Here is an 11,003-nt window from a genome sequence, read left to right as displayed (position 1 = left end):
TCATTCACATACAAACAAACAAAACAAACAAAATGCTCACTGATGCTTTTCATATTTTTGAAGTTAATCTCCCTCCCACATACTACAGTTCGTAAGTATTCATTTCCATCCTGACAAAGATGAGTCTTTGAAAAAAGGAAAACTGCATTCTTGGATCCACTTTGTATTTTACACTTGTGAAAAAGGAGCTTTGTCTTACACATATCTAAGACAAATACAAAATAATCTAAAATATGAAGTGATGGCTATGATGTGCATTTCTGTCCAACCTCTTTGAAATTACTTGCTCGTCACATGTTAGAGGAGAATAATGGAATTTATTTGACCCAATCATTAGCCAATATTTTAAAGAAACAAACAGATATCATGATTTAAAGTGCTCACAAAATTTAGGAACCCAAAAGTCAGGCTTAAAAGGGCTGGGGATCACAGAAGTAGGAATGTTGCTGAAAGTCAACTCTTAAGCATACAAGTCAGTAACAGCTAAAGCTAAGAGGGAATTTGACCATACATATGCTTTTGCTCATCCTATAGAATATATAAGGAAATACAGATTCAAATTCTTCTTGAGTTCAGGGAGGCTGAAATTAATCTTTCCCATCTATAGCTACAATCACTCTGCTTGTGCTAGAGGACTTTTAGACCATTCTCGGCTTCTTATTTGTTACAGAGGGGTTTTGGTGGATCATTCCCATGGGCTTTTTTACATGACTTCTGACTAAAATGTATTAACTGGAACTTCAGTGGGAACTCCTCGTTGCCTTTGTACATTTAGAATTTAAGTCATTTACTAAAGCATCTCTGAAAAGATGTAGAAGCCTAACTTTAAGTGTCAAGTTATGAAAAGTCTTACAGTGGAAGTGGGATTTTTCAGAAGTGCCCATGTGACTCAAGTTTGAGATTTATTATCAAAGAAGCTTAAGCTCTTGGAGCATACCTGACAGTCTCAACCTAATTGCTTACCATTCCCTGGATAACTTCAACAGAACAATGAAAGTAAATACTGCATTAAGGCAGCTATTTATTCTTGTGATGTAATCGGTGATGGGCTGCATAACACTGAATTAGCAGGACAATATTGCTGTAGTCTTTATTGATACAGAAAATGTAAGTTACAGAACATAAGACAAAACCACCCTCTTTCTTACCCAATATTTGAGGATAAACAGTTAGAGACAAGAAAATGATCCAGTTACTTATAGTGCGGCTAATGATTAAATTACATTAAAACTGTTAACAATATCATATTGTAAAACATAAGTGCACATACAGTGCATAAATATAATACAATAGCTTTCTGTTCCTTGTAAGAACATAACCCAATCACATACATTTTTTCGGTTTAATTTAGCTTGTGGTAAACTACATTTCCATCTTAAATATATATGTAAACCATATCCATTAAATCTGGAGTTTCACTCCCTGCATCTTTGCGTACAATTCATATTACAGTACTTTAAAATCAGAATGAACACTCTTATTATTCAGAAGAGGTTTCTGCCAGATCTATCATTTTAAATCTTTGGCATTTTTTCACAGGAACACTCTTATTATTCAGACGTAGCAGTTTTTCACTAGTTTTACTAATGACATTTTAGTCTCATTTAAAGAAAGATACTCTATCTCACTCTTTCTGTTTGAAAGAGCAGGCCACACAAATGCCCTGTCTGAGTGTTAAAATAATGGAAACCCTACACTGTAGGAGAAAATCAACATTGTGTAAAATATATTAATAAATATTTTAAAGACTTAAAAGATATACCTCCATTAGACAGGACAATGCTGACCCACTGCATAAAAACACTTCATACCTGGTGAATTAGTGGCAACACGTCTGAAAACCTGCCAGGCTTGACGGGCTGTTGCCCCATCAGACATGGCAGTAAGATAAGCAAAGCATGGTGTTTGAGCCAGGATATCCAAAGCTTGATGGCTAAAATTAGATTCCCCGGACCTATCAAGCTTCTAAACAGGTCATCTGACTTTCAAAAAGACAGGCTGCATTCATTTGGGTTCCCTGGCCACCTATTTAGGTTGTAGGTACTTAGCTCAGCAAATCTTCATCAATAATATCACATTCTTATTCACTTGCACTGGCCAAAAATTACTACCAAACACTGAATTGGTCCAGTGACTAGAATTCGAGTTCTTCTGCATGCTGGCAGAAGCACCATCTCAGAGGTGTTCACCAGCGTACAGTCAATGAAGAACAGATGGTATGAATGGACTTCATAATCCTTTATTCTCCAAACACACATAGGTAGAAAGATGCAAAACTAACAGGAAGAATAACTTTCATTTATATTCTATTGGTACTACTAAAAATATTTTCTGTAGAAATATATAATATCAAGTAAAATAAGCTTAACAGAAATATATTCTACACTGTATAGTGTACAGTTTCGGTAAATAATAGATTTATTGCCAGACTGAAACACTTAACTTCAATATGCCTCTTCACACAGCTCAGACTGTGTGACTAAAAAAACTTTAAGCTGAAAAGCTGAATTTACCTTTTCCCTCTCAGATAATTACCTTTGTTTGCTCTTTAGTAGCACTTCCATATGAAAAGTTGGTAATATGGCATTATAACTGCAGACTCTCAGTCCTTTAAAGTGCCTGCCGAGTATGTAATTTTGTGCAGGCTAAAATGAAAATGAGAACACTCCTTAGAACTAGTGTTTGAAAAAATACATGCAGTCCAAGCTTCATGCTATACTGAATCCCTCTATCAGAAAGGCTTTCATGACAATTGAGATGAAAGGGCTCTAATATCACATAGTAGATGACTGGGGAAATAGTCTGAAGAGAAAGAATAAATAAACGTGTGTGTGTGTGTGTGTGTGTGTGTGTGTGACGGGATTATTTTAGCACTATAATGCTGACACAAAGTAGTAGATTTCTAAGAAATACTCTGAAGGCAACTAAAATATTACATTTATTCCTATCTTTATTTCTATGAATATAATAGAGGGGTTTTGGTATATCAGATTTCTTGGAAAAATGTTATAAACCCCATAGAAAAAGGGGTTTCTTCCTAACAGGAACAAGTATGATAAATTCAGCTCTGTTATTTTACAAAATATAGAGTGTTTTTAGGAAAAAAAACCAAAAACACGGCTTGGCATTTGGAGTGAAATTCAGCTATGCAGTGTGAGCCAGAAAGTCAAAAAAAAACCCTGAAAAAGTAGTATTCCTGTTGGGGATTCAAAGAGTGCACAGGCTTGCTGCAGAAAATTGATTTCCACCTATTCACCAATTTATCAACATGCTCTTTTTCTCTTCCAAAATGGACAAAAGAAGCAAAATACAGTAACGGGCACGTTAGATCCTATTTAAGGCAGAACATAAGCATGCAAAAATAAATGTTATATGTTTCAATAGAAATATAAACAGGCAGTCTACAGACTTCTAGCAATAGATAGAAAAATACAGCATTTTATACATTCATACAGTTGCAAATAAGGATAGCGCCATGGAGTAAAAAATGGTTTAGGACAGGAGTTACCAAAACATACAAAAATAAACTACTTATATTTGTGATGTTAGATGTTTTTGCATCATTGAGTAACATTGCTCTGATAAATAACAATATTCTGTAACATTGCATTCAAAATCCAAAGTTGATAAATTACTTTCAAAAAAAAAAATTGTTTTCACATGTATATCCTACATCTCACATAAAATTGTACCTTGCTACTTGTACCTTCTATATTCCTACCATATAAACTCATGTACCTTGCTACAAAGTACCAGTAGTTGAAAGTAAGTCCTGAGATAACCCTCACCTTCAGACAACCTGCAGGAGGTGTTGGGCTCTAGGAAGAAAAGACTTCAAAACAGAAATCCTTCGTGCCCCTCTAAACTCACAGTGCTGCGGAATCACAGTTCTTTTACAAACAATTGCAGCCTATACGTGTGAAAGCATGGCATAAGCTCCTTTCTAGAAAGTAGTGCCTGATCCTTTCCTCTCTCATGTAAAAGTTAACATCAGGAATCCTTAAGCTGCTTGGATCAGCCAGGCCGCTGCGGCTTTCCAGAGCTCCACTGATGCCACTTCCCTGGAGCAGTTCATGGTACAGGAACACACAGTAACAGATCATGAAAGATGAGGAGAAAGCTCCTGAAGGAGCTGCATCTCTTTTAGTCTAATAGAAGATACAACCTTTACCTCTAAACCTTGCCTCTCTGCCTGTCTTGTCCACCCTCAGCTTCAATGTTAGTTCAGTCAGTTTGAAAAAAAACGCCTTTATGCTTACTGGCCTCTAACCCACCAAGAGTGGTGGTCTGTTCTACTCGTATTAACAAAGCAGGGCTTGGTCCTTCCTATTGCTTGAAAAACTTGCCCTGGAGCCAGTGTGAAAAGACTGAACAAGAATCACAGTCATTCTGCACAACACACTGTGCTTCCAGATCTAATAATTCCCAGGAACCAGACCTAGGCAACTACAATAACCCAAAAGCTTTTGCAGGGCAAACGTCCAAGCGCACAGAATGGTGAAAAAAATATCAAAGCTTTTAATTTCTAAAACTACAGTATCTCTGGTTCGCTGGGGTGCAATTCACCCCTTCAGAGAGAGCCAAGAGAAGGTCTGTACATCACTAAACTCCTACTCAAACCCTGACAACAGAGTGCCTAGTGCCTAAATTGCCGTAGTAGTGCCTAGACCTTGTGTCTCAATGTGGTGAATAGACTGAATTACACTTTTTATGAGGAGGAAGGCAGCTTGACTTCCTTATGAAAATTCTTCTTTTCTTGCAAATAATCTAAAATCACATTTCCTTCCAATATATTTCTTAAAAAGTTCTGACATCAATTCCGTTTTTTGCTAAATGGGCAGACAAGATTGAGAGCAAAAGGGTTAATTCAGATAGATCTGAAGGAATGATGGAAAGAACAAACAACAGAATAACAGAGATGCATGCTGTTTTTCAAAAAGTCATATAAAACACACTGGAATTTGTCCCACACATAGGTTTTCCATTCATCCAGGATTTCTTTTTACCAAACAGACCGTACAGTCAGGAACAAAACGGTTTGTGGCACCTGATTATTATTAGAAACCAACCACCAAGTCTGTAGCATTCAAATCTGCAGAGATGCTCTCTGTTGTATCAACTAGGACTGTGGATGCAGGATAAATGATCTCTTCAACCGTCACATATGTCCCTGTTAAAAATCCAACAACTCCAATGATAGCTATAAAAATATCTTTAAGTATTGTCCACAGACTTAAATTTTCTTTGTAGAATGTGAGGATTTCAACCAGAGGAGGCAGAATCAATGCCAGGGTGCTGCTGCTGACAGCTCCAACGAAAGAAATCACCAGGTCTAGGCGAGGGATCAAAATCGCTACAGCACCTAAAAGACAAGAAAAGTACTTCTGACTTCAGATTCAACATCATAACGAAAAACAAAACTGTGACAAACACATAACCTAGTGATTGCTTTTAAACAAATTTTATCATCCACTATTTTTCCAGATACAAGAGGTATATACGATGTAGATTCATGCATGTGTTTCTGAGAAAGACACATTTTACTGCTGATGTGAAACTCAGTTTCAATTTTGCATTTCTGCATGAGTTTGCAGAGCTTCAACTTACAGACTTCTTGCACTTATAGCTTAAGAAAATTTGGCCTGCAAAACAAAGACATGAGAAATCTGAAATTATATGGAGACATTTTTACTTGTTGGTGCTTTTTTAATGGAAAGAACAAAGTTCAGGAAGGACAGTAGAAAGGGAAAGTTGTATACTTCATAAGCTTATAGTGGGCAAAAATATATTACTATAAATAAAATGTAAAAAAAGATCTCCAAAATGGACACACAAACTCCAGGCCACTTGCTATTCTCACAATCCTTTCAGCAACTTTTATCTACAAACTTGTCTCTTAAGCAATCTTGGTCTATACAGTTGTGTTCATCTTGCAAAATGCCCCTTTAATAACTGACCAGTTAACTAAATGAGAACTTAGTTTTGGCAACAGGTGAGTGTAAAAACAAGGTACCCAAAGCCTTTCAGCATGGCATGGCTGGTCTTACCTCTGGAAACTACACCATTCTGTAGAAAGAATTCATCCTTATAAGAGGACCAGAATCTCTTCTGGTTTTACCCCCTTTGGCTGGTAACTCCAGACAAGAAACGCTAGTATTAATTTGGATATACCAGTTTGTCTTTTAATTCTTCCAAACCTGTATTAAGAGTTTTCAGAGGCCAGCTGAGCACACGCTAGAATATGACCCTGTGTGTGAGGTGCAAACAGCTGTATTTTTCCCACCCATGAATATATCCCCTTCCTCCTGGCAGACATTCACTTCTCATCAAGACAAGGAAGCAATGTGGAAGAAAAGGCATGGGGAAATCTGGTGGAAAAAACATCAGCACAGCAAAAAAAAATGTGTAATATATTTTAGTTCTTCCATACCTGCCTTCTTAAATCATAAACCACAATAAAGTCTTAATGCGTAAGAAAAGCATGTTTGGCTTTGGAGCAACTCCTCCCCCAACAAAATATTATGGAAATAATGTCTTTGGCAACAAAAAAAAATGAATCAACCAGGAAGGATATCCTCACATAGCATGTGAGGATGAAAACTAAAAAGTACCTTTCAGCTTTAGAATTTCTCAAGTCGAACTTTCCATTTGCAGAGCATCTTTGGTGTGGGCTGATTGACACCAACTGCCTTGAATTCTGAAGACAGCTCATTATGAAAGGCAACATACTCAAAATACATTAGTGTTCATGTTTTCTATTGAGAGTATCTAGCCTAAGGAATTCTGCATTGGCAAATATGCTTATGACAACAAAGACACAGGTTAGTCAGTGTACGTGCTACAGCACAGTAGGGACTTTGTTTGGGTCCCAATGTGGATGTCACTTGAGCCCACCATGTAAGTCTTGCTATGAGCTTGCCCTTTGCTAGCTCAAATTTCTTTGCACTTCCTATTCTGAGATAAGCCTGTCTGCAGAGAGAGTTCGGTTCTGTCTACCCCGTGGTGAAGACAAAAACAAAGTTCACATGTAAAACATACAGCTACCGCCTGCTACTATTACACTTTCTAATAAAAATTGCATTCATATCACGTAAAAGGCAGGTATGACCAAAGGTGTGAGCCCACAGAAATATAAAGAATAAAGGATTCGCCAACCCATCTTGTTTGCAAGAATCAAACCATGCACACATCTGACAAGAACAATCTATTAACTGCTTGTCATGACTATAGTTTATGAATACCTTGTGAATTCTACAGAGATATGAGAGACATCACATGGCCAAAGAAGGCTTAGACAGAGGGTATCCTTCAGAAGAACTCAGGAACACCATGACACTGAACAGTAGATAGCCAAGTGTTTTATTCCACTGTTATGAATGACTACTCAGAAAATCAAACGTCATAAACTGTTTCTTCCATTACATGGAGGTGACATTTAAAGACTGAAAATGCCACATGTTTATACATTATCTAGGGCAAAGCTGAAAGGAATGAGAAAGAAATTATGCCAAAGTTAATAATAAGTCATAAAGAACCCACTTCCATAATTTCAGTGGTCGTAACTCCCACTGTTGCCAAAAGAGTGGACACCATGAGTACCCAAAAAATAAAGAATGAGCGCTCAGACAAGGATGACTGGCAATCATACTTGATACTTACACAGTAACACGCAATGTGTAAGTAACTGAAAACTGGAGTTGAAGTATATTTGCAATGATTGGTAAAACTCTTAGCTAATGAGTATGTTGAAAACTTTGAAGCAGAAGAGAGAGCTGCACATTTATTATCCTGCTAATTTAACAGATGTAGTGGGTGTATGCATTAAATACAGATGTTTAACTTCTGTAACAGACCTCTCTCTACATGTACGTCCACAATTAAGCAGATATTCATTAACTTTACAGTTCATAGTTTTGTTTGAAATGTTCTACTTGATTACAAATAATGAGAAAATTTTTCATACTTTTAAGTTGGAAAAAAAAAATAAAACTACACAGTTCATAATTGCTTCATATTACAGAAAAGCAAAGTACTGTGCGTTGGTTTGGATCTTGTCAAATGTTTGCCTGGCTCTTATGAATTCCTATGAATTTGAATATTGCTGTGGGAGGGAAAACCCACCTTGAAAAAGTGTCTCAGGGGTTATTTAGTGTCTTATTTTGGTTTGTACTGATCCAACAGAACTATGACTCATGCTTATTTTCTGCCAAAGAGTATCTTCAAGGGTTAAGAATGCAGCCAGGTTTCCAGGAGAAGTAAACAAGGGGTGTTTCTGCAGGCAGAAAGTCTGAATTTCCCTGCCCTACTTACACTTAAAAGTACAAAGTCAAGAAGAAATTTTAAACTTTGAGTAAGAGTCATGAGACACTCTGTTTTGGAAGCTCTGGGAATCCTAACTGAAAAAAGGAAGTCTTACAATATTAATATGAGACTTACTTTTTGGCCGACAGTTAAAACGTCTTCAGGCTCCAATGAAGGAGCAAGAGCCATATGAACAAAATATCTCATAAAGATAACAAGAGACTGTAACATATTGCTTCTATCTGAAACTCTGCTGTCTAATCTCAAAAACTACCAATGCAGGATTCTGCAGACTGTCACAACTATACTGTAACACATTTGCGTGGCTGAGGCTTTTTTTTCGGAATAGTACAGTAGAATGTTTTTATTTTCTGAAGGGCCATATCATTCCAGTGGAAAGATATCCTTAATTTTATTGTTTTCTTTTCATAGAGCAAACTCTTTTATAATTTTCTCCCCTTGTTACAAAATCAGCAAGTGATTAACCAGATTTACTTGCTATGGTAAATTTCAGTGAGATCACTGGGAGCAAAACCAGTTTCTCCATGTCATTACTACTGGCCAACTGAAGTGAATTAGAACTGCAGCTGAAGTCAAAGGCGTGATTACCATATTCCAGTACTTCCTCTAGTAATCAAATATTGGACTACCTTATTTCTATCAAGAAGTATTTCATATGTCATGCTACATCCCACATAATGAGCAAAATGAGCACTACTGTAACTAGGTTCTTTATATCTACATAAAAACTAAATTATGATTTTCATCCTGTCCATATATAGATCAAAAGAAAAACATATTATGACCTCATCAGGAGATTTTAATGACACAGTTCACTTAAATAGTCTTTTTTTTCCCTGTTTCTAATAGGACTGACTTTATTTATAAGCATCTTGTAGGAAGCTAGAAAGTAATTTTGAAGCTTAAAAGGCTATTAATACTGATAGCTACTACCAAATTTTCCTTTAGCCCCAATAATAACACTAAGTTTAATATTTCCTTAATAAAATCCTAAAAGAAACTAGTTGCCAGATATTGCCAGATGTTACATTGTATTTGTCTTTGGATGTTTAGACATAATTCTGATGGAAACCAAGTCAGAAGTATTTATGCATGTGTGTTTGAAGAAAATAAGTAATTCATATCAAATCAGAACTATGGCCTGAGCAATAAAAATTGTCCTAACCACAAATTTTATAAAAGTACATGGTCAAAGAGATTGGGGACTTCTTAAATGTGACAAGGAAGAGCTGGAATGACAAATCACGGATATTACCAGAGAGTAGTAGCTTCACATAGCTAGAGAGCAAAATAATTGCCTCAAGTGATATACAACCAGTGTCCTTCAAAGAGGCAGAGAGTGCTGAAGAAGTCACTGTTCCAACTGCGCTAATTAAATGGAAGGGAACTACTATCCCCCAAATGCCATTTGCTGATGTTGCTGCAGTACACTAGAGCTTGGCTTCAGGGGCAAAAAAACAACTGTTGATACTGTACATTGCTACCCAGATTTCTACAGGGACTTATAACAGATTATCCAGTGTTGAACCTGCATCATTACAGGACATTTGGAGGACAGTATTCCTCTCTATTTGGTCAATGGGAATGATGAAATCGGAACTTGGAAATGGGATTGGAAAGCTACTGTCCAACTGAGGCTTGTGGTACATACTCAAGCTCCTATGAGATCTACCTTTTCTTAACCCAATTCCTCCTTCTCAGTTTAAATAAGTTAATGGTCTTTCCTATTTAACATTATCATCAATTACAAAGTATCCTATTGCTTCATGGTCTATGCAGTCCTCCTGTACATGCTAACAGCTAAAGTAACTGGACTCACTCTATACTAGGAAGTTAATGAACTTGCTTAGATATTCATCTTTCAGAGGTTGTATAAATCTATAGATTGAGCCCTGAAATGGCATCTGGGTACCTTAATCAAACTTATTGCAGTAGTACATAAACCTCTTCCTGTTACAGTACATTCATTGTCTAGGAGGAAATTCACCTGCTGACAAAACCCTCTGTGATGCATGACAGTATGTCAACGATGGGATTCATGCCCTTTGCATCAGATGTACAGAAGTTACATGCTGCTGTCTGCACTAATCATTCCACGCTCTCCTTGATATTCAGTAGAAAGAACTACATAACACTGTGGATAACTCACTTGACTTGCATATCTATTTAGGATGAAATATATTGTCCTCTAAAAGTGACTATTTTTACTTTGTTGAGTGTGAAGATAGCCTTAGCAGAGGAGCTAGACAAATTCTACTCTCAGTGGTTACACAACTTCTGTGTATTTGTTAAGGTGGGCATCCTTCAGGATGAGGAGGAGAGTGAACCCAGGTCTCCTCCTTTTCAGAAGGAGGTCTGAGTATTAAACTAGCTTCTAAACAGAGTGAAAGTTCACATACATCAGACCAAGAACATCTGTATTTGCTGCAGGTGATTCTAAAATTGGGGTAGACTGCATTTAACACAACGGTGAGCCTTTAGAAGTTCAGCCTTACGCTTCTACATTCTGCAGGAAGTCAGCACACCACAATCTTACTCTCTGTTTGTTCCTCTTCTCCAACACTAAATCAGAAGGCTGGAGCACTGGTGTATTAAACGTTAAAGATACATGGATATTAGATTAAGATCCTGTTATTAAATAATTGTGAGTTAGTTATTTTTTCTGACTACAAGCACTAATT

The 11,003-nt window shown here is 36.8% G+C and overlaps 1 protein-coding gene across 1 annotated transcript in view; it reads right to left on the bottom strand.

The window, feature by feature from the left end:
- Positions 1-463: 463 nt before the first annotated feature.
- SLC36A4 (solute carrier family 36 member 4) overlaps positions 464-11,003 on the bottom strand; it is a 131,961-nt gene continuing 121,421 nt past the window's right edge. Inside the window, exon 11 of the mRNA XM_068930521.1 lies at positions 464-5,362. Coding sequence (XP_068786622.1) covers positions 5,058-5,362 — 305 coding nt within the window. The 3' untranslated portion in view covers positions 464-5,057. The remainder of the gene's footprint in view (positions 5,363-11,003) is intronic.

The sequence above is a fragment of the Struthio camelus genome, chromosome 1, assembly GCF_040807025.1.
Source record: "Struthio camelus isolate bStrCam1 chromosome 1, bStrCam1.hap1, whole genome shotgun sequence".
Taxonomy (NCBI): domain Eukaryota; kingdom Metazoa; phylum Chordata; class Aves; order Struthioniformes; family Struthionidae; genus Struthio; species Struthio camelus.
Note: the sequence above shows the minus strand (reverse complement) of the source record. Positions and strands in the feature narration are given on the sequence as shown.